This window comes from Centrocercus urophasianus, unplaced genomic scaffold (assembly GCF_019232065.1).
Source record: "Centrocercus urophasianus isolate 14NV4802_14NV808 unplaced genomic scaffold, USGS_Curo_1.0 seq_31, whole genome shotgun sequence".
Classification (NCBI taxonomy): Eukaryota; Metazoa; Chordata; class Aves; order Galliformes; family Phasianidae; genus Centrocercus; species Centrocercus urophasianus.
The window spans coordinates 5,046,991-5,072,542 of record NW_024884878.1 but is presented as its reverse complement, the minus strand read 5'-3'; the positions used below and the strand labels follow the sequence as shown (position 1 = coordinate 5,072,542).

Genomic DNA, 25,552 nt, shown 5'->3' with positions numbered 1-25,552 from the left:
AGAAGCATTTTATTCCCTCATGATTAACCACCAGGGAGGGGACAAACTACTACTGGCATTGTGAGGAAAAGTCTGCTGAAGAGATGAGAACGTAGATGATTCAAAGATAAACTGTTTTTCCAGAACTCCAGTGTATTTAGCAGAGCTGATAGCCACCAATGCTTTCTTTTCATACTGCTACTATGGCTGCTTCTTTACTCCCCCTCCAATCAAATTTTAAGTGTACACTAACCAAAAATTAGGAGTGAGCAAGGACAAGACGTCCTCACTTAATTGCACATTTATTTTCACGTTCAGGTGGCAAAAAATGCTATCTTAAGCCAACATTCAAATGAACAGCTGCAGTAGCCTCTGTGTGCTGAAATTACAGCACTTCCCAGCTATAGAACCATCTGCTCTGATGGAAGTGATACTAATGTTTTACAATTAATGCATATTCCATTGATAGGTTGGATACAACTGTTCATAAAACACAAGCCACATCTTCAGAAGTTACTAAGTATTTTCTAGCCAAACAGACCCAAAATAAAGTTAAAAATTTTAACAATTTATTAGAATAAAATTTTTAAACACTTTAAAAATAGTGATCATAAATACATAGCATACAGGTTTTCAAAGTTACTGCAACTTAGTATTCAGACCATACCAAAACAATATTAATGCAAACTACACTCTTCAATTATCCACCAGATATTTTGAATTATCACTAAAATCTCATTATAAGAAAGGCAAACCACTGCAGTATAATTTCTACAGGAGATCACCATATAACAGGTAAGTTGTCATGGTACACCAGTGTACTCTAGACCCTGACAGAATAGAGACACAGCCTACAGCCTAGAATGAAACACAGAACAGCGTTAGCGTTCCAAATGAGATTGGAGTTTGGTATGGCCTCAGCACTATTAACAAAAAATGTAGCCTACAGAATTTAAGAAAAATCCCACAGACCCCAGTCCAAGGCTCTGCTGCCCACGAACCACTTCTAAGCAGAGAAGCCACATCACACAGTCTGACTGCCATGTTAGTTTGGAGTTGCCGTCTGCAATATGGACACAAAAGGACTGTATGTTAGATTAGCAAGATAATGCAACAAATCAGTTTGTACAAATTTACAGCAATTGCATTTATATTCCCAGCACGTCCACGCAGTGTGGCTTAATTGAATTTGAGGCAATTCCAATCTAATCTTTCCAAATCTGTTATTTTTCTTGCATGAATTAGGATGATTATTTTTAAGGGAAGATTTAAAAGATCATTACCTCCACATCTACCCTGGAAACTACCATAAAAACCACTCCACCCAGAAGGCACCTTAACACATCACAGCTGGGGGTTTTGGTTGTTTTTTTTTTTTTTTTTTTTTTTTTTTTTTTTTTGTGGTGTATTTCTCCCCCCACACATCTCGGAGTCTCCAAAACAGAACAGGAAAGACAATTTTCAATCAGCATGGAAGGTGTACCACTGAAGAACATCTCCCCTTGTATTCCTTCCCCAGTCCACAGAAACACAGAACATGCTACTTGGCAAGGATCTAGTCCATAAGCAAAATCCTAGGTTTTAAAAATCAAAATTTTGCACAGAAGCCCTTCAGAAAGGTTCCTACAATAGGTACTCCAAGAAGGAGCATCCGCAGATATGCAAGTTGCAGGAGATTTGAGAGTTTCTCAAGTGGAATACCCAGAGAAAATAATCAGTACCATTTAACGATGGCATTTTATTTTCTTTAGAAAAAACTACCACAAATCTAGGTGGATTTTAACTGAACACTGCTAGGAAGATATCACAAAAGCTAATGGACCATTTGCAGCTAATTACAGCTTTTCCAGATCTTAAACACAGCCACAATACTTTGCAGAAATAGGAAGAGTATTGCCATGGTTTGAGGCCAGTGTAAATTCTAACCCTTCTAAACCCGTGGTTAGCAGATGAAGAAACATATACAGTAAATCTAACTTGATCTAAAAAGTCAGCTTTTACAAGAATGCCACATCCAGGTTATACAAACACATTTATCAGATTTGTTTTTATTAAACACTTGAAAAACTTGTCCTCTCATTAGTTTGTTACCAAAAACTTTGCGGTTATCTGGCTTTACATTGAGCCTTTATTTTTTAATTTAGGTTGATATCAAGACTTTTAATCATTACTGTAACTGTTCACGCAAAAAGACTTTTTGTTATCAGCCGCATTCTCAATGGCCTCAAACCAAGAACAATGCACAGACATGCATTTCTCAAGCACTCCTTGGTACCCAAGTATGTTCAATAAACTGCTTACTAGAGGAGGTCTGTTATGTCTATACAGGTTTTATTAAAGAAACTGCATTAAAGTGTCAGATCCATGAACCTGACCTACCGCTGCATGTCCCAGCAAAGCAGCAGTAACTGGTATTTGCTTCCTGCACACCACAGCTAGAATGAAAATTCCTATTATCCATGCGTACTTAAGGTGCATTCACTGCAGGCACCACTGAGCTCCTAGCAGAATCACACTTATCAAAAATCAAAGTACCTCATTTCAAGTTCTTCCAGCACGCGTAACACTGTTTCACAGCTTCACAGTTAAAGAGTCTTTTTACATCTCATTTGGAAAAAACAATTCTTACCCTTTCAATACAATTTCCACCTGACCTGAAAAATAAGGAATATGGCCAACTTTGCCAAAGAATGCCATGATTTTTTTCAAAAAATATTTCCAAACTAAACAGCACTACTAGAAGATTAAAATGGTAGCATTCCCAAGTTAAAGAAAGCCTCAGCTAGTGGACTACATATGGCAACAGTTTTGACATTACTACCTTCAGAATATTACTTCAGATGGCTTCAACAGCTTGGCAGTCACTGCATTCAATAACTAGGAAAAATCAGTACACTATTAAAGAAATGCAAGGTTGTCTAATATACTGAGATTTATCATAAGTAAGCTGGAAAAGGAGTTCCGCTGTTTCTCTTCAGTCCTAAAAGAGGAACCAAAGAAAGTTGTGCAGTCCAGCAAACAGTGATTGGTTCCCTTCAATAACACACTGCATTGCATCGTGCATCTTTAACTAAATTCACTTTTTATTTATCAAGCACAGTTTTAAATTCAAATAGCCTTAAAAACTGCAGCATTAACTGAATCTCTGTTTCTAATTAGCTAATTTTAGTCAGCTGATATTTAATTCATGAGAATTGCCTGCATGGCAGGAAAGGAAGTAGTTCTTTTCTGAGGGTTTTTTTTGTTTTTTTTTAATTTAAACAACAGGAGTTAAAGAACAGTTTAAGAAATTAGTACGATTTGCCATGGGACAGTTCAAATCATAGTTTTTGTTTTTAAACAAGGCTTTAGAAAACTAAAGCAAGGCTTCAGAAAATTAAAGCACATGAAGATCAGCAATGCAATATTCAATGGTCTGCTCCTCCTTTCCCCTGAAAAATAGGTATTTTGATATGGAACATGTTCAATTGCTTATACTCAGCAGGAAACAGCAGCTAAGGCTGCAACCTGGCAGCTCTGACAACAAAGGTGAAGTGAAAAAAGAAACAGAGACTGCTGTTATCACCTCAGGTGCACACAGTAGAGAAGCCTTCAGTGCATCATACTAACAGGTGGAGATCCTCTACTATCTCTTTTTATTAATTTTCTCATCCACTCCTGTGCATTTTGTAATCAAGGGGAAATCACTTCATATGGGCTTTATACACTCAAGTTACTCCTTAACTACTTAACTGAGTTACTTCTTAGTTATACGCTTAAGTCACTACTTAGAAATACCACAACAAAAATCACTGCATAGCTGTTCCAATTAAGCTACATACTTTCAAATGGTTTTACGAAATAAAGGTAATCACAGAAAATCAGCACCTTGAATCTAAGTGACCAGACACTACACATCAAACACCTGCCTCGCCTTCTCAAGCAGGTTACTACTTATCAGAAGCAACTAAAACTGCACCATGAGATTAATACCTCACAAGTGACACAATACTTCATAGACCCCATCCAAGCTCATGAAGAACAGCAGAAGACTTCCAGAATATGCCTCTTCCCTTTGAGTACAGATAGTGAAGTGGAAGTGAGGCATCACATGCCGCTGTTTGGATAAGCACAACACAGACGTAGGTTTCATGACATCAAGCAGCAGAACAAGAACACACAGACAAGAACAATGTCCTCTGTATCTTCAAATATGAAGATCAAACCAGAATTTTACTTAGCCTCCGCTTGTAATTTCTTGTAACATCTGGTCTGTAACGCACTACCTACTTTGACTACGCACCACCAACAAAAGCTACTTAGCAAGGGTAAGTGCCTAAGGAATATCCCTAAATACCTTAAATACAGAAAAAGTACGGATTATTTGAAGGCTCATGGAAGTGCAATAGTCCTGACGTAATCTGAGTCAGTTTTGCTTTAAAAACAGGACTAAAAAAAAATGTCCTTCAAAAATACGTAAGTGCATTGTTACTTGTACTGTGATGGTTACCCTGTGTCCACAAGTAGGGACTGCTTGGAGAGTTTGTACAAACAAGTGCAGCAGTTTCACTTATTTTGAAGCACCACAAAGCAGCATTTCTCCTCCAAGAGCCCTTCTCAGTAGCACATCTATTCACTTCTGTCCTTTCTTCCATTATATCATTAAAAAAATTGCAGCAAGAACTGGAACAGCAAATTGCTCCAACAGAAAATTCACTCAGCGTAAGAGGAAACTAATGGCAGAGAACCTTTGGATTTATGCACAGTACGAAGATCTTGGGATACATTATTAATCAAAATCCCTCACAGCTCCAGGAGAACACAGAATTAAGTTTCTGAAAACAGACTGTGACTGTTAGGTTGAACATGGTCAATGTTGAGAGCAAGAAGAGTAGTCACTACACAACGACAGCTTACTGCACAGCCCCTCAAAGGCAAAATTATTAGAAGGAAAATATTCTGGCAATCATTCTGACGCAGATCAGAAAACAAGCAGTACTGTTACACCTTGGCCTCAAAGGCAAGAGAGAAGGCAATGAAAGGGACAGAAGACGGATATCAAAAGGATACATGGGATGTAACCAAAAAGACTAATCCTTGTGATTAATGCTAAAGAAAATAATCTGCAGAAGCTTTCGGCAAGAAGAAAAACAGCCAGACTTGTCTGTTTCAGGAAGGTAATGAGTGAGCAATTCTGGATGGCTGAACAGGACACTCATTAGTACAGGCACATTCTTTCTACCAAGAAACACATTAAGAGCTCCAGTACCTGCACCAAAAAGACAGAAGAAAGAGCACATGAAAGTTCATAGGGAGCACTAGGAATGTATACCTGAATCAGAAGGAATGTCTCCAGACAACAAGCAATGCTTCTGAAAACTTAACAGTCCACAAAATACCACCAAACCTGTAAGCTGCTCTAAACAACACCACCCCACTAACACTGCTACTGTGTGAAGAAGCCAACACAAAAGACTTTTAAGCAGGGCTGAGAAAGTAACACAAGTGCAACACCAGTAGTAACCTGTAACACCTGCATTTTGTTGAATGATTAGTTCGAGTGAGCTTTCAGTAATGTAAAACTATGTATTTGTAATCATTCGGGTCAATTTAGAATCAAAGCACTTTTACCAAGTAACTACTTCCAGCACAAGAAAGCATTGACATTAGCTCACACACAAATGAAAGAATCCAACTTAAAACTGTACTTTTCCTTTTCACTGCTTTCGTTCATTTAAAAAGTTTAGGCCAGCTGTGGACAGAGTTAGGGTTATTACATCTGAATTCCTGACTACAAGTCACACTGGGCATGCGTGAACACAGATGTCATTGCTGGTGAGGGTGCAAACCATCTCATCCAGTTCCATCTGCCCCAGTTCTCCAGCTTGTCCAGTCTCTCTGAATATCAGCATAGCCTTCTGTTGCATCAGCCACTCTTCCCAGGATCACACCACCAGTAAACTTCTGAAGGCAGACTCTACTCCTCCACTCAGGTCACTGATGAAGATGCTGAACAAGAACAGCCCCAGTGCAGACCGCTGGCATCATAAGAACTATTTGTGTTTATCAACAGCCAAGAAAAAGCAAACTAGTTTAGTCTGATTCAGGGAACAGATTCAAATCTAAAAGCAAAGACAACTTCTGATTAGAAAGCACACCTCCAAAGGCATCTTTACTTCATCTAATCTCTCACTTATGTACCCAAAGCAAAACAAAGCAAAAAAAGCAAACTTGTCTATCAAGCTTCCCAGTATCTATGATGCAAGAGGAAACGCATGAAAAAATGGGTTCCTTCAAAACATGTTTAGATAAACTCTCACATCCCTTCAGTTTTCCAGACAGCACTTATCTTGCTAACAGCTCTTTGTTAGCTGCACAGGTAGCTGGGTCCAAAGCGCAGAAGTACCAGACACAGCAACAACTCACTTTGACAGCTCTGGATCTCCCTGCCCTGGAAAAGCAAGGTAAATCCTCTTGATTCCTCTCCCATAAAGGACATTTCTTCCCCTCAGACAAATCATAAAAGAAAAGTAAGCAGGGAGAAGTTTGGCAGTTAATATCCCTACTCCTTATAATCCTTGCATACATAGCAATTACTCAATCCCACATCTCCAGTCCTACAAACAGAAAAAAAAACAAACTGCTGGAAGTAAAAAGCAGCTTTCACATAGTTTTATCCTCCACACATTCTCTCAAAGCAGTGTCAGACTGGGACACCAACAGCAAGCATGTGCGCCTGTATACCTGCATGAGTCCTCATCACCCAGAACCTTGAAGAGAGCCGTCTGCAGACAGCATTCTTCTCAGCTCTAAAGCTCTTGACAAGCGAAACATGTGCAAAAGGAAGAAACATTCAAAGAAATCTGAAATACACACCACCAGCTTACAGATAGCTAAAATAAAAGCATAATTTAGAACTAAAAGACTCCTGTGAAGTCACAGGAGGCATCGTTTTGCAGGTTTCTTACTTCTGGAAAGACAATTTAAAGAGGATGAAGAACAGCATTTCCATTTTGAGAATGATACTAACAAGAGAAAAGAATAAGGATTGTCCTTTCTAAGCTGGAAAGCTAAGGGTATTCTCCATTAAGATTCCATACGAGTGAAAGCAAATGAAACAGAGAAGGACAAAGTGATATGAGTTACATCCTGATACAATTGCCTCAGTGCATTTTTAGCTGATTTATTTCAAATATTAATCCCCACTTTTCCTCCCTTGTAAAAGGGCAAAAAATAGAGACATGGTGCCAACTTCGGCAGCCTTTTTTTTTTCCTCCCAAAATCAGCATGGGGGAAGAACCAAAACAAAAGCAACACTATTCAGACTTCTCAGTCAGCATTTTCCTTTCTACCTACTTTAAGCTAAGAGATGCTCAAATGCTGTTTACAGATGTGTGAAGCTTCCACTATTTCTTGATATCTTTGCTGAAAACACACAGAAAGGATTGAGTAAATACACCAATAAGCCATGTCAGGTAACTCAGTAAGTATGAGCAAGTGTGGCCAAAACCAGACTTCATGCATTTTATTCTGAACACCTATTACAGGTTAAAGCTATGCAACCTAAGGAATATTCTTAACCACCTGAAGCTAACAGTCACTTATTTCTGAAAAAAAAAAAAAAAAAAAAAACCCAAAATTGAACACAGCTGCGACACTCCACCCTGCCTGTTCTACCAAGAGCAGGAAATCACTGCAGTCCCTTGAATGCAGCAGACTTTCACAGTAGCAGATGAAGAGAACTTTATTTCCTCATCCAGCTATACAAGTAATGAATAATGCAACACAGATAGAACATGACAGATCCATATGCTGTACTGAAATGACTTATCTGCAAATTTGTATAATCCAACTAAAAATGTAGAGAGACTTAGGCAATTTTCCTGCTGTAAAGTAACCTCACACTTGACTGAAATCAGCAGAAAAATCTGAACTCATCTGAAGTTTTGACCTCTGCGGGTGGAATTGCTGCAAAAGCAGTAATGTGAGTCAAGGTGCCAGAACTGCTTGTAAAGTCTAAAAGATGGATAAATCGTTATTAATACAGATACTTACAACTGTCTCCATAAAATAGGTTTCCAGAACCACATAGCCACAGCCACCATATATTAGCACTTCAGCTCAACCTTTTGCTGAGATACATCTAATTTGTCCTCCATCTCTAGTGTTTCCCAGTGGTCTATTTTACATTTAATGCCACTAAATTGAATAAACATTCCCATTGTTCTTTACGGGCTAGACTAATTTTTTTTTTTTTTAATATCATTTAATGCAGTACCTTGTATTAGACGCTATAACCAAGCCTATTACAATTTCCATCTAATATATTTACACATTTCTATGTTTATTTGTTATGTCCAATCCACTAAAAATTCTATTAAGTAGGAAATATAGACCTTTTTACAGCATATTCTATATTTTTTAATTAGTTCTGAAAGGCTGACTTACAGCTGTATTAAATCTTTCTCACTGCATTGAAAGCCTGAAGTAATACACCACTCCACAGTAACGCCATGTCTAACCCAGTAACAAAACAAACAGCTATCATGAAGTATGCTGCTGTGAAAGAGCTCCCAAGTACACAGAGTTCTATCTTCATCCAATTTATATTATTCTTTGCGCATCTTCCAACTTTGATATTAAGTGACAGGCTAGAGAACTGCTCACCAAGTTGCCAAGAAGTCTCAGGACAGCATGAAAGCAAGAACAAAGTCAATCCAATAGCACACGACCCTGAATAATTTCATGCCTAGAACAACGCACAGCGAGTTCTAGGAAGTCTCCTACACAGCCCAAAAAATTCTAACACATTCTACAAGATGAAAATGAGCCTGGCGGGAGAACTACAACACGCCACAAAAAAAATTTTACTCAAAGAATTTTAACAGGTTGAAAATATGATACTAACATTATCTGACTCAAGATGCCCTCGTCTCTAGCATGGGAAAACCCACATGTTCTTACTTAGCGTTTCACAACAGCCATGGTCAATTCTAAGGTAGTTACTTTCACCTAGCACTTGTGTTTGAGACAAGGAAGTTAAGATGTTGTTCTTCTCCAACACTCTTAGTAATCATCTGTCAAACCACATTACTGCACCATGACACAAAGACTGACCTCTGTCAAGCACTGACTACATCAATACATCACATGGCAAACTTCAGAGCATGACACTCCTCTTGGCATGGAGATAGAAATCTCCATTTTGAAGCTTTGCTATTTGATTCATCATGAAGTACTTACGAACAGTATTAAGTCCACTTCCACAGAACAAATAATGAATCTGGGGGGAAACAACAACGACCTGGAAGTGCTGGGAGGAGCAGAACACTCTGAGAACCAAATCATAGAATGGCCTGGATCGAAAAGGACCACAAAGATCATTCAGTTTCAACCCCCTCTGTGTGCAGGGTCACCAACCAGCAGACCAGGCTGCCCAGAGCCACATCCAGCCTGGCCTTGAATGCCTGCAGGGATGGGGCATCCACAGCCTCCTTGGGCAACCTGTGCCAGTGTATCACCACCTTCTTTGTGAAAAACTTGCTCCTAATACCTAACCTAACCTCCCTGTCTCAGTTTAAAACCATTCTTCCTTGTCCTTTCATTATCCACCTTTGTAAACAGTTGCCCCCCCTCCTGTTTATATGCTCCCTTCAAGTACTGGAAGGCCACAATAAGGTCTCCCTGGAGCCTTCTCTTCTCCAAGCTAAACAATCCCAGTTCCCTAAACCTTTCCTCATAGGAAGGTGCTCCAGCCCTCTGATCTTAGTGGCCCTCCCCTGGACCCATTCCAAAAGCTCTGCATCCTTCCTGTACTGGGGGCCTCAGGCCTGGACACAGTACTGCAGATGGAGCCTCACAAGAGCCAAGCAGAGGCAGACAATCACCTCCCTCTCACTGCTGGCCACCCCTTTTAACACAGCCCAGGACATAGTTGAACTTCCAGACTACAAGCGCACACTGCTGGCTCATGTCACGCATCGTATCTACCAGGCATCAGCAAGCCACTAACAACTGTTCTGAAATAGTATGCATCTTTCCTTGAGACACTTCCATCTTGCAAAAATACGATGCTCTCTGCAGAAACTTCTGAAGCACAATTTACATGAACATTTTACCAGGGGGAAAACATAAAAACACAAAACCTGTGCAGTGGAGACAACAGCAGTCAGTGCTAGGGCAAATCTGGAAGATCTACAGACCTTGGTATCAGACACAGGTTCTCATACCGTCCGGTATGATCACACCTTACTATCAGACATAAGATTCTTGAAACAGAAAGGCATGAGCTGCACTAAGTTTAAAAGTTTAAGTAGCAGAAAGGAAAAAAAAAAACAGATCCCTGTTTCAAGGAAATGCCATCCAGACTGTAATAGCAACAGCTCCAAGTTTGAAAAAGGCAGTTTCTTTAGTTGTCTGCATGGAATAGCTTAAAAGAGACATGTCTGGAAGAACATTATTTACTCCACAATTCATTAGGATGGCAGCTCATCTAAGCTCTGTTCCCTAAGCTTTAAGTGCACATTTTTAAAAGAATAGTATAACTAATACTGTAGATAAATCATGCACTCAAATGAACTCAAATACACATAAGTGAGAATGGCCAAAATTTAAAGAAATCTGTCAATATAGAGTGCTGCACTGTCTCACAGAACAAGGATTTTTTTTTCCTCACACTGGCGAACTACTTCCAGGAAAATGATATTTCTTTGAACTAGCATCGTCACTGTCTCTTCCTCTGCAGCAAGGAAGTCAAGATCTACTGGAATCATCCTGTAACTGCTTCTTAACATGCAGATCAGTATCTCCAGAACCCCAAGCCCTAAAAGCAATAATCTGTACATCCTGTGTGAAAAGCCCAAACCTGTATGTCATTGTCCTACTACATATTTACAACATTAAAGAACACGGGATAAGTTATTTTTAAATTAACGCAGAAGTCAAATGAGTCAAATTATTCCTTTCACTCAGGAGACACACCACACGTTGAACAGCAGGTTTCAGCTTTTTCCTTCCTCGCACAGTACACCTCATGCAACTGCTCTTTAAGGATTATATTGTTTGTAAACAAACAGCTTGTTGAAGAATGGACTCAGCATACCCAAGTACCAGATCTTCCTCTTCTCTCAGCAGCTGGTAAAGTTTCAAGCTCCTACTACTAATGTGAACTGTCATTAGCATTGTTTCAGTGACTTATTCAAAAGTAAGTTCTCAGAAGGTTGCTAAAATCTTAATGAATTGTAACAGACGTTTGAAAAACAGATGAGCCAATACTGCTAATTCATTTCTCATTGGTGTGAGATAAAGGGGTTCCTGCATTTTATTTTCAATGGAAATCCAAAAGAGTAGATAAAAACAAAAGCAGAATGCCTCAACATTAAGACCATACGAAGTTTGAAGAAAGCTTCCTTCCTCCCTAGATCTGCAGACAATGACAGCAGCTCTCAAAGCTGTATTTCATTTAGCTGATGAAATTGCTAAAAATGTTTAGGTACAGAAAGTGCTTAAATACAAAGTTTCTCAAGAAGCAGAGACTGTCCTCACAAAAAAAAAGACATTCCATATGGTAACTATTTTTATCCTGTTAAGCACCAGAGGTTAGAGAAATCACAGAGATGTCTCCAAACTACCAGCTCCTCAGCTGATTTTTTAAAAAATCTTTCACATGAAGAAAAAGCAAGTTGGAATCATTTTTAGCACTAAAAGAACTCAGACTCAAGAACTATATAACTCCTTCAAGTTCATTCAGCTTCCGTATCTTATCAACCTTCCTAGTAAGGAATTAGAGGAAAAACAAGCATGATAACCTTTGGCAAAAATACCTAGAACATCCACAGTTGATCTAAGACAGTTCTAATTTATTGCAGCTGCATCTAATGAATCACAAAGAAAAGCTTTCTGCTACAATGCAAGCAATGAAGCTCAGAGGCTGCATACTCACCAAGTTACCAACAACCCATGACTGTTCTCACCATCAGGTATAGAACAATCTCTGTAACGTAGCTAAGCAAGTGCAACACTGAAAACACTGCTCTGTTTTATAATCTCTTTGGATATATTACTGCCATGTTATCAGACTAGGTAAGCAGCTTGATACATTCACTGCTGCTAGAAGACCACGTCTGATTCCTCAAACCCACAATAACTCACCTACTTCATACGATAAGGAAAAGCAGCAGTCCTCCTTCCTGATAATTCATGCACAAATACCAACATAGGAGCCTGTGATCAGCCATACTGAAATTGGGTGAATAAACTAAGCTGCCTATATGACTACCATACGAACCTTTCCAAGAGGAGAGACTGGTCAATCTGAAAACATCAGTCATGATGCAGCTTTGGTGAATACAAAAATCATGCTGGGATTCTAGACAGAACTGCCTAGAAGACTTAGGGCAAGAAGGTGGTACAATAAGCCAGCGACTGAACCCTGGAGTTCAGAATACTGTCAGTTTTCTACACAAAAAACTTGAAGCCTGAGTAGTTTGTTCGTAGCCACCAAAAGTTGTCAGCTGGTTGCCTTTGATATATTAGCACGTCTTTATAAGATTGCTGTTTAAGTTTTGGATTGTATTATGAAGTTCACTATCTCTGCCTCTATTTACAAGCATTTCTCCAGTCTTACGGGACTTCTCTGGTTTCCTAGCTAATCACTACAGCTACCAGGCAATCAGTGAGCAAAATACTCCATTAAAAAATAAACCTAAATGAGAGTAGTTTCGATTACTTAGTGCCTCATAATTATATACAGTTACTTGATCTTCTTTTACCTTCTTCATAACAAAGGGGACAGAAAGAAGGAGGGTAGTGTAGTAGAAGCTTCAGGAGCTAGTGAAAGTTTTTAGCTCCGACAAAGATTTATCCACGCAACGGGTACTTCAAAAAGTACCATCTTCTCAGAAAAGCAGCAAGCTTAAAGGTCACTCTAACAAGGAATCAACACACATGCTGAAGAATAGAAACTTCATTTTGACAGCTGCATTTCTTGTTTGCAGCACACTCCACATGTGGGAGGATTCATAGATCTGCTGGAGATATACAGGAGGAATGGAAGAACAAAAACAAGCATTTGGTTTTAGTAAGCACTACAATGAACTACTTGTTTATGCTACAGAGGGCATCAAGCTTTTTACCTCCTTAATCAGAGGATGCATGCCATTCACTCAGTATCCTTAAGGCAACCCTTCAGAAAGAAGCCAGAAGAGCCTTGTGAAGAGGTGGATCAACCAACCACATCAACCTGTCATACAGAAGTGGCTCTGACCACAGAACAGTCTTCCAACTGAAGACACAACCAGGTATTTCAAGAACAAGCTCACTGCTAACATTAGCACTACAGCCTAAAATATCAAAGATTGGTTTTGGTGCTGTCCAAAAAAGAAACTGAAATTTAAAAACACTTTCAGGGGAAACATTTATATTCTATTCAGAAGTATCAATAAATCAATTTCAATATTACCTGTATGGCAAATGCTCTAAAACCCACCTTACAGCAAACACTAAGTACTTACACACACACACACACACACACACACACACACACACACACACTCTGCTCCCAGATTCCTATAACCAGGAAAAAACAAAATGCTGTATGAGAAACCATCTTTCAACAGTAAAAAGCAGAAATCTTAATAAAAAAAGTCAAGGAGAAAAAAACATCCTCAATTCTAATGTTATTTTTCTTTAAGAAAAAAAAAAAAACAGTAAGTGGTGTGGTATCCCAGCTGTCACACCAGTCTGTTACATTCTAATTTGCTTACGCAAAGTACAAATTGTTATATTTTTCTACCAAATTCACTACAATAAGTGGGTTAACTACAGAGACTAACATTATTAGCAAGACTTTCCTCCAAAGCATTGAGAAGAGGTATGAGTTCGACATTTATTGAAGACAGGTGTCAGAGAAGCAGCAGCAGGAATCTTTCTACAGACCTCAGCAGGGAGTAAGTGGTAGACATGATTCAGCTGGCTGAGAGAGAGCCTACTTGACAACGAGAAAAGTACTATCAGCTGTCTGCAAGACTATTACAATGGCTTCTCTTGACCCAGAACTAACTGCAACCCCACAAACTGATTTAGAAGATCATATTCACCTCTGCATGCAACCTGCTCCTAGGACTCCTGGTTCCTCCTGGCTTTCAAATACGTCTTCACAAATTATTCAATCATACACAATCACAGGAATATACTAAGAATATTTTCCTACCTGCCACCTCCTTAAAACAAACTCCTTCACCCCACAAAGCTACAATTTCAAACACTGGTGCTTGACAAGACTAAGGAGAACTAAAGTAACACTGATCAAGTTCTTAGCGGGAATTCAATCAGAAAGCACCTATGCAAGCACTGAATTTATTACCCAATGAGAGCAGATTATTCCACTGCACAAGCTTAGTGCAGTGTGACCCCCAAAAAACTCAGAACAGCCCCTTTTCATTCACGTACTTCATAGCAAAACCTACTTAAAATTAAGGAAGTCCCACATCTGCATTACATTACTAAAATTTACATGTAAAAACATGAAACAGGAAAATATTCCAAGTCAAGCCTGACAAACCAATCCCATTTCATGCTGTAAGTGATGATAATGACAAAAGCTTTCATCAGGTAAGCTCTAACACATTGGGAGCTCTCAGCTGCACAACCTTCAACTTTTACAACTTGCACATTTAAGTATTTCACTTCCCATCCTAATAAAAAGACTGTTAACATCTGTTAACACCTGTTAGCATCTTATAGAGAAGTCAGCCAACAGCTTTTTAAAAGTCACACACAATACTATAGCTGACAATCATGGGATGACTGAGAGGACAATCAAATTACTTGTCCTAGAAAAAAACATGCCTTAATCTGGAAATTCTATCTCAGTTCTGTATACAATACTATCTCCAGGTGGACGACTTTTTGGAGCTTTTTAAACTTAGGGAAATTGGCATATTATTTAAATGAAGGAAGACTGATGTCCTAGTAAGAGAGAGGTAATCCCAGGGTTCATCAAGTATATGGTCACCTGCAAGTAGCAGAGTTCAACAAAAATAAAAGCCAAACAGGTTAAATGAGTTTGAATAGTTACAGAAGACTTTACGGAAGGCTCTGAAAGAAATTCTCCGGGTGAAATTTATGCATCAGACCAAAAGCCCTCATTTTGCAGACCTTGCGTTCTTTACCCTCCGACATCTTCTGTTACCTAGAAGTTTTCTGAAGTTGAAATTCATCTTGGTAAAGCATCATACGTACACACTACTTGTTGGAGTACCTGCCGTGGTAGCTATCCTCCTTTAGAATGCATTGATAAGGAACCAAGAAATCCAGAAGGCCTGATCAAAGAGAAAGCAAACAGTATTTTCAATGATACACTTTCAAATTCTTCCCATGGAAGATGGGCAGAATACAAATATGAGTTCAACTGTTAACGATGTAAACCCTGGATACTACTACCCAGCAAATATTGTTTGAATTTGTTAGGACACTCAAAATCTTATTTCATCCCACTTCTGTGATACTGTAATGGCACTTCTATCACTGATGCTAACAAGAGATCCATTTGTACCTAAGAACACTGTGCTAAGTCTCACAGCTTTGCAACATCCTCTTGCATCTTTCAGCAAGAAACAAAGACAAATCAGGACGACAAAAAAAAACCCAACATAGTCTATGGTTAACTACACAGGATAGTATCTGGTGGAATACCCAATAACTCTTCGGTTTCCCTTTCTGCTTACTCATGTCAACTCCTGCAGTCACACCTGAAACACCAAAATCATTCAAAAGGCAGATTTCTCCATACCTCAATTTTTACAGCAAAGGCCCAAACCATACAGTGCTTGCACAAAAACAAGAAATCACAGATATGACAGCAGCCATTTGTAGGGATCAAAGATCGGTGACAACTTGAAGTCAGTTTACATCTCAAATCTACTTTATGTTCAAGAGAAGCCATTTTGCATCCTGACACTCCTCCAGTAGCCCTATAGCATAGCAAGTGCTGCAACAGGGGCTGCTTCTTCAAGCAAGCCTCTTTTAATCTTTCATGTATCAGTAATAAGTTTGTCATCGAACTCCAGTAAAGACATCAGATAAGAGACTAGAAGCTTGCCTGTATACACTTTGAGAAAAACCTCACTTTAAAAAACAGTTGTCTTCAGCAGGAGATGACAGGAGCTTACAAATAATAAGTCCCGGCCTCATCTTTATACTGGCTTTTAAAACACTTTCAGACTATCTCTTTCTTCAGAAACTTTATGCACTCAAGTTTTAACAGACCAGAGCTTATCCAGCACACTGTGCATCATACCACCTGGCTCCTAAAGTGAAACTTTACTTCAAAAAAGAACAGCAACAACGACAAAAAAAAAAAAAAAAAAAAAAAAAAAAAAAAAAAACCAAACAGCAAACCAACAGAAACGTGCCATGCTGTTCTAGCTCATTTCATCAGGCTTCACTTGGCTGCCCAGAGAAGCTGTGGATCCTCCATCCCTGGTGGTGCATAGAGCCCGGCTACATGGAGCCCTGGGCAGCCTGATCTGCTGAGTGGTACCAGCCCATGCAGGGGGTTGGAATGTGGTGGGCTTTGAGGTCCTTTTGAACCCAAACCATTCTATAATACAATTTGCTTCTCCTAAAGTGCCACCCTATCCAAACCCTTTTTACTTAAGTCTTTAGGGTGCTCCTCTGCCATTTTAATTTATTAACATATTGGAAGAAAATCAGTGTGAACTCAATGAATCAAACCTTTACTTTCCCCCTCAGCACAATCTGTTGTAGAGGGGTAGCACTGTCTCACAACCAGGAAATCTCACATAATAGACCATTTTCAAGCTCATTAGAAGTGTTAATGGACATGAAGCCCAAAATAGTAACTTTCCCTCAGCTCATAACACTTCCTGTTTGCACAGATTGCTGAAGTGCTTTTAAGTCTGTTTTCCATTCTTTGCACCAGCTCAGCTCAACTGGTGCACAGGACACAAAGTTTTGGCACAGAACAAAGTTATTTAAACGCTGACAGTTATACACAACCTAAAACAGATGGCTGGTTCTCCTGTGAGTTTAAGAGTAAAGATTCATGCAAGTCTGGATGTGCTCACCAGGCCTACTTTCCCGATAAGCCGGGGAAATTAAGGAACCCAAATCCACAAGCCTGCAGTTACTCAAAAGACCACCTTACACAGGTTCAGCTTCTCTTCTAACATCTGCTGTTCATCTGAATTAGAAGTAATGATATGAGTCTAAGTTAAAGCACAGGACATCATCATAAATTATCCATTCAGACAACTGATACAAGAACTTCTGTCTAGGGTATTTCACTCTTGCTCAAATTATACAGAGAGTACTAAGGTCAATACTGAAATAGTGGGGGCTTTGTTTTGTGTTTCTTGAGTCGTTGTTTGAGTTCCTAGGATTTTAAACTCCTAGACTTTTTTCCTCTGTTCCAGATCTACAGTACCCTTCATTAAGTCTTTGCAGAGTGGTAACTCCAATCATCATGTCATTGGTATGCTATATCATTCCATCCTACATATCTCATCAGACCTGAACTGAGCAAAAACAGTACTCATACAGTCACAGCATTGAGAAGTCCTACATAATGCTCTTGCTGAACTCAAAGACTTACAATACTACGATGTTCTGTTTCCAGTGCAATCCTTAGTATTTCCCCCCCCCCCAATTAGGAATTGGTATTCAAATAAAGATGACAAAATGCTTCAGTGTGTTAAAAAAAAAAAAGTGATTAAGTTAGAGAACTCACTAGAAAAGTAACCATGATTTTTAACTATTTTTGTAACAAGCAAATGATCCTCGCCATTAGTATCTGTGCTTTGTTTGAAACTCAGTTCATGAACAGAAAGCCGTTGTGACACAGCATTGATGGAAATAAAAGAGCAAAAAAAAAAAAAAAGTTAAATATCAGTATGCAATTAGTTTTCAAGGAACACTGCAAATGACTTCTTCCATACCTCTCAAATGAAATACAAGCTTAAATCAAGACAGACATCTTTCCCCTTTCTAAAGAAGTGACTGTATAACATCAGGTTTTGCTAGAATCTCAGCGGCTCCAGTTGCAGATTAAAATTTGAAGCTTATTGCTAGAAGTAAAATTCAGCCACATGGGTGCAGGACAGCAGAAGACAGGCCTACCCTAATCCTCTTTCAGTCTTCTTGCAGAGAGTGAAGAGATTATTGCAGTAAGTGCCTAGCTCTAGACCTTGCAGACTTCCTAGCAACAACATCCTTTGAAATAAATCTTAAAAACAAGCACTTATCAAATACCACACTAAAAATGCAGAGTTCACTAAAAAACATATCCATTATGTAGTGCTTCCCTCCAGTGTAACTCATTATATGGAGTCATTATGAATAGAACAGTAACTTCAAAAAGAATAGTCAACCAAACATTCTATACCACAGCCTCCAAACTGCAGCCTCACAACTTGTAGAGAAGACAACTCACATAGTTAACTATCAGTGTTTCTGTGCATAAGAGAGTCTGATTTCAAGGTACTTCTGAACTGCTACCCCAAGTTGCATTTCTGAACACAGAGATATTGACTGCTCTTAGAACATCTCAGTAATTAAGTCTAAATAATGTGGTTTGGAGATCTTCACTATCATCAACAAAGATTAAGTGTAAAGCAGATCTAAAAGCAGACAGCAAAAGATAACTTATACCCTAACACAGGAGGAGGAAAAAGCACTGAGGTTTTTCTTCTACCTCTCAGATGCTAACACATTAGCCCACTAAACCACACGTTTTCAAACTGCAGAAGTTACTTCAACTTACCAGCACTGCTCAACTTAAGACAGTCATCTGGAAAGACAAAGGCTGAAAGAGCAAGACCTTTCAGCTACGGCTGCATGGTACATACTGACAACGGTCATGGAAGAAGCTGAGGTACTCAAGTGCCTCCTGGAAAGACCAATACAAGTATCAGATGTAGGGAACTACCGAAGACTTGAACCAAACAGTGGTATCCAGAGAAGCGACAAGAACCAACAAGCAAGCAGAAATACAAGTAGATCTTAAGCACTAGAAAAGACTTATCCACATGGTGAAAATGGCCAAGCATCAAAGATGTTACAGAGATAATACAGAATCTAAGAGAAACTTTAAACCCAGCTGGATTTGGTGCTGGGCAGGCTGTTCCATGTTGACTTTGCTTAAAGCCAGGGATTGAAATGTGCTGTAATACACAAATACTGACGAATAAGTGAGTATATTGTCCACATGTCCTATGATGATACTTTTAATATGTCCCTTATAGAAAGTACTAACAACAGACAGAGGAACCACTTGTTATTCAATTAGCTGGAATAAATGCAAAAATAATTCACACGCTTGAAACATCATTACAACAGTCCTGCCAATACTATCCTTAACTTCTAGGGAAGCCACTTTGCTTGAAGAGTTAACAAACTTAGGAAGTTTGAAGGAAAAACCTCCAGGCTTTAAATTTTTGACTAAAACATACCCATTTGATGTTTCTGAAAATGCATCTCTGATATTCTGCTCTGACATTACTAATGCAGTCTACCTCCTTGAGGCTGTTTGTGACAGCTTCATTATCAACTAGAGACAGACAAAATGTGTCATGCCTTTACGGATGCTTCAGAACGGAGTTCTTCACTTTTAAGGAACAGTTGTACATGAGCTATAAAAAGAAAGAAAAAAAGCACACTTGGGAATGAATTGAAACAGAAGGAAATTGCCTTGAACAGCAACTGTTGCTTAATCCATTGTGCAAGTTTATCACTGCTCTGGTTTTCTGGGATTTCTTTCTTCCAAATATCAAATACTGCCTACAAAATTCTTCACCAAGCAGTCTCCGATGACATCTCCCAAAAGCACTGAATTTCACAGTAGTGTTATACTGAGTGCAAGGCCAGGGTGGATGGGGCTTAAGATAACCTGCTCCCATGGCAGAAGGATTTGAATTAGACTGTCTTTAAGAAACCTTAGACTATTCTAAGAAACCCAGACTATTCTACAGCTCCACTAAATAATTCAGAGCACTTGCTAGACTGAGCCCAACCAGGTTTTCCTCTTACAGCAAATCCTGCAGCGCCAAATCAACCAAGTCCCTTCAATTTCAGTTCAGTCAGTGTTTTTGCTTTCCTGTCATCCTGCATTCTGAAATCTCCAGATGCCTCAATGAGAAGTTTCAGTACACTTTTTTTTAAAATGTTGGACAACAAAGCAACCAGGCAACAGTTCAGTCATACCAGTTAGCTACCAGATCATTTCCAGTTCAGCATCTACAGTCAACCTGTCACCAATGCTTGCTTCAACACACAATAGCCTGCCTGCTTAACAGAACCACTACAACAAATGATTAGCTGAAGCTGAGCAACACACTACTGATTTGCACAAGAGAGACAATGAAGAAGTAAGGCATTGAAATACAAGAACACCAGCTCTTTTTTGCCACAGATAAGATGCCATATTCTTACATCAACTTACATTGTTTCTTTCCATATAGAACAGTGTTTTCAAACATCACACACATTATACCTAAGGATTACGAGTAGAGTGGAAACACTAGCCTGCTAATAATCCTGATGTTGCATAGTGAGTGGTCCTATCTTTCTCAATGTCTCTTCTTGTGCTGGGGGAATAAACTGCTTTTAGAAACATCACATACTAGAATCAGCCACAACTACTCATGAGTGGGCACTTCAGTTTTCAGGAACTCCACACAGAATCAGGCAAGTAAGAACTCCAGCAATTGTGCATGTTTTGCTTGTATTTCTTGACTCATCTCACAGAAGCACAGCATAAGATGCGTATGTAAATAATTTCAAATCAGCTATTTTCTAAAATACAACAGGCAGAAAAGTCACTTGTTTTTACTGCTTAAAAGGAACAGGCACTCAACCCCTTGCTCACTGACAACAAGACAAATGAACAGGGCTACCCTGAAGTAAGTTCTCACAGCATCCACTCACCTTCTCCAAATCAGATAGTGTTACAATGAGAAATAGACAACAGTATGTGTCTACACACTGCTTCTTACAAAATAAAGCAGAAGATGCTTGAAAATCAAGTCATTTACTTTCTGCATGTTACAGAATTTTTTTACCTATGCAAATACAGGGTTTAGGATTAAGAAAGGACAGCATTAAGAAAAAAACAGCATAGGTCTGAGTTCAGACATCACCTCCAGAGGTATTTTATTAATATGCAGCGGTAGTGATGCAGGTTTTGAAGGTGTTTAAACTTAGATTGAGCAAGATTAAATCTGTAATGCAAAAAGAGCAGGAAAATGTTGATTAGCCAGCAAGAAGCTGTGCTCTCTATACACCCACACAGCACAATAAGTCATAAGTACTTCCTAATCAAGGAACAGCAAAGCAGTTTAAGAAAATTATACTGCAGATATCTATTGTAAAGTATGGTTTTAGAAGGAGAGTCATAGAGACTGCCAGCTGTTCACTGTTAAGAGACCTATTCCAAATGCTAATCTTGTTAATAAACTGATGACAAAACCCTCGTTCACTCCAGAACCAGACCTCAAAGGAAGGCTATTATTTATTCCTAAGTTGAAAAACTGTAATTCACCGGACAGAAAATACATATAAAAATCCAAGCAGGTATCTTTAGAAAAAGATGATAGAGATTCCTTTGATATGATTCCCTCTTGACATCACTTGGCTAAGTATATACCTGCAGATCTTGATTAGGTAATAAAGCTACTGAGGCAGAACAACCTATGACTATCTACTTAGAGAAAAAGTATTAAGCAAGGACAGAAAAAAAAATTAATCTGACAACTAGACAGAATTTTTTTGGTCTATGTCAGTCTCTCTCCAAGCTTCTCAAGATCCTTCTGTACCAGTCCACATGACTAGATCCAGCAACTCTGGCAGAATAAGGTTCCCCAAATCATCATTATCATATTTAGATTGTATCATGGGACCTTCACTAGCCCCATCACAAGCAATTCTGTTCATGTCATTCAACCCTCTCTACTTCCCATTTTGTTAGACAAATATTAACTTTAGTTAATATTCCAGTTCTATGAATTCTAGTTACATTCAAACTCAAAAGCTGCTATGCTTCAACACAACAGCTATTTAACGAGAGTCTGACATGTTCAACTGTAGATCACTTTGTCTCTCCTCTCTCTTTCAAGATCTCTTGGTTCTGAAATGACACAACTGTTGAAGACAGCTATCACCTTAACTTCAATCTGCACAATCCCAAAGGTAACTGGAATCACTGACCATGAAGTAGAACACACCAGTAGTGCAATTTAGGATCCACAGTAACTGCCCTCAGCATCTATTCACGTGAAGCAAGCATTGCACTCAGAAGACTGCAAGCGGTAAAGATCAACATCAACACAACCTCTTACAACATTCTTCCCTCCAAACTGGAAGGATAAGGATTTGACAAGTTAACTTATTCAGTGAACGAGCAACTGGTTGCATCACTTTGAGTAGAATCTCTCAGGGGTCAGTACTGGGACCAGTGCTCTTTAAGATCCTTGGAGATCTAGACTGGTCTTGGCCCTGCTAAGTCTACAGTTTTACATCAGGGTCATGGCAACTCCCACTATCAATACAAGCTAGAGTATGTAAGAATGGAGCGTGACCCTGCAAAACAGACTAACAATACTGCTGCGTGGCAAACTGGACATGAACCAGAATGTGCCCTCACAGTCCAGAAAGCCATATGTATAGCTGGCTACATCAAAAGAAGCAGTCAGCAGGGTGAGGGAGGTGATCCTGACCCTCTGCTGTGTTGGTGAGGCCTTACCTGAAGTACTAACCCAGATGTGAAGTCTTCAGTACAGAAGAGATGTGGACTTGCTGGAGCATGTCCAGAGGAGAGCTATACAAATGACCCAAGGGATGGAACAACTCCTTCATGAGGACAGGGTGAGAGAATTGGGGCTGTTCAGCCTCAGAAAAGAGAAGGCTCTGAGGAGACCTGCCAGCAGCCTTTCAATATCTATAGGCAGGATAAAAGAATGAAGGGGGCAGCCACTTTAGCAGGTTGTGATAAAACAAGGGGAAATGGCTTCAAACTAGAGAGGAGGAAATTTAGAGTGGATATAATGATGAATTCAGAGATTCAGACTGGAGACAATGTGAGGCACGAGAACACACTGTCCAGAGAGGTGACTGAAGCCCCATTTTTGGAGATCTTGAGCATCAGGCTGTACCTCTGAGCAACCTGATATCCTTATTCTCTGCAGGAGAGTTGGACTGGCCAACCATTACGGATCCTTTCCAACTCAAAAGATTCTGAGAGTCTGTGGTCAAGGCAAAGAAGCTGATGCACAACCATTAGTCATGTACTGTAAAACAGTCAAGTATTCAAATTTGCCATAATTCTTCAAGTAGTTATATGGTTTTCATGCCTTGTACTAATCCTCCTGAGATTATGCATTATTATATAACATATAAAAATGGAAACCAAGTAAGGTAATCTCGATACAAGCCAACTGTGACCAGTTTGGTCATGTACTGTTGAAGGGCGAGCAGTATGCCTCTTCTACAGCATTACTATCGCCTAACTAGAACCAGAAGGACGCAATAGCAGTGTTACTGTCAGAAATAAATGGCTACAGACAAAGTCTTTACATGTTTCATTTACTATACAAGAGCATCTCTGTTGTTTAGAAGCACAGAAGATCAGCTAACTCTTCAGCTCCAAGTTATCACTTTACAATACTACAGTCAGTTCCATGTGTTAAGTGGTAAGTCAGGGGGCAATATAAATTTGAGTCCAATGTAGCATAGAACAAGCCACACTAAGGTGCTACATTTCCCCTGACCATCACTACGACCACCTTGACTCAACCACATGTGGCTCTGGGCAGCCTGGTCTAGTGGCTGGCAACCCTGCACACAGCAGGGGGGGCTGAAACTTGAAACAAATGATCATTGTGATCCTTTCCAACTCAGAATCATAGAAATAGAATGGCCTTTCTAGTGAGCTCTATGCTGTTAGAAAAATAAATACTGCCCACACCAAGGTCTATCTCTATCCATAAGACTCTGTATGACCTGCCTTCAGAAGAGCCTGAACCTCACCAAAACTCTGACATTTAGCTGTCCTAGAAGTACACCCAAAACCTTACTTGCCATCTTAATCTGTACCAATACGCCAGAAGAAAAACAAAAACAAAAAACAAGCAAACTAATATGCAAGTAGCAACTTTGAGCAGCTTTTCCTTGACATAAAGAAATCACGTCAGTGCTGGCCAGTAAACTCTTTCAGTTCTCTTACCCAGAGAACAGCACTAACACCTTCACATCCCAGCTGTCAAAGGATCCTTATTCAGACCAAATTTATCCTTAGGGACTTCCAGAAAAGGCTTCTGACAGTCACTGCTCTCAAGAGTTGCTCATGAAGAGGTACATCATTTTAGCTTTAACAGCACTCTGAAGACTTACAAAATCTAAATGTGGATCCTGTTTGCCTCTGAGCTAATTCCCACCAGGAAAATAAATTCAGACAGATTACAGTATTTACTTTTGATTAGGTCACTTACATGAGGAAGAGACAACTAAGTTCTTTTCTTCTTCTAAGTTCTTCTCTCAAAAAAATTACATCATATAGCCTCTAAGATCAGAAAATATTTGGCTCTACTATCCCAAGCTTCACAAATAATTTAAGCGTAAAGAACATTCATGTAGTACGTATATAAACAACTGCCCACATAGTGTGTAGCAATACTAGCTAATTGCCATCCCAAATACCTAGAGCCTGAATGAGAAGATGGAGAACCTTAACCTTAGAGTTACAATTGTTAAACAGCATAAAGGACTGGATTTCACTTTGGAAGGCAGCTCATATAATATCCATTAACTTCACACTGTGTTAGCATCTCTGGTTATTAAAGCATTCTAGCTTGACTTTGTCACATTCTTTATACAATGCTTCTGTCAACTGAGACCAAAAGCTATAGTTTCCAAACCCATGATTTCTCAAAAAGGAAGCAAATGACAAAGCAGCATCTGACCCTGACACATACCTATCACATCCTGTCCTAGTTTTTTTAGGCCAGGCACAGTAAATTAAACTTACCCCAAACATTCTTCAACTTCACTATGAAAGCAAATTGTTTCATTAAAAAAAAAACTGATTTTCCTTTATAAAAGGCCTAAATCTAAGGACCCTGCCATACTTGAATTCTGTCTAATATATAAATGCATTTATTAGGCAAAGAGGTAGACAACGGTGTCATTCAGATCAGGAGTAACTTCAGCCTACAAACTGTTTAACACCTAGATTACCCTGTGTGGATGTAGGAGCTGGACTCAGTTTTTCTTCATGAGTTCTTTCAGCTCAGAACAGAAATTTTATGATAACAGATGTGAAATCTGATCTCTGACCAGAAGACTTAGCCGTGAAGTTAGAACAGGTTGTTCAGCACTTCATCACTAGTGGCTGGAAGCCCTTCTACAGGTGAGAGTACAGCTCCCTGGACTACAACCCTTTTTTCCCTGTGGGTAAAAAACCTTTCCCTTCTTTCAGCCTCTCTGTCCCTGCTCAGCACAAGGCCCAGGACCTTTCCCCAGCGAAGCCCTGATCCCATAAAGTATTGCTGCTAGTGATCTGTCTGCCTGAGTCAGGGCCGCACTG

General features: G+C 39.3%; 1 protein-coding gene across 6 annotated transcripts in view; it reads right to left on the bottom strand.

Annotated features, from left to right (window-relative positions):
* ELAVL2 (ELAV like RNA binding protein 2) overlaps positions 1-1,035 on the bottom strand; it is a 48,079-nt gene extending 47,044 nt beyond the window's left edge. For 5 of the 6 annotated variants that reach the window (XM_042829461.1, XM_042829463.1, XM_042829464.1 and 2 more), the window contains exon 1: positions 952-1,023. In XM_042829461.1, the coding sequence (XP_042685395.1) occupies positions 952-1,023 (72 nt within the window). Of the gene's footprint in view, positions 1-951 lie in introns of all 6 variants that reach the window. The other variant, XM_042829465.1, reaches the window with a different exon arrangement.
* Positions 1,036-25,552: the final 24,517 nt, after the last annotated feature.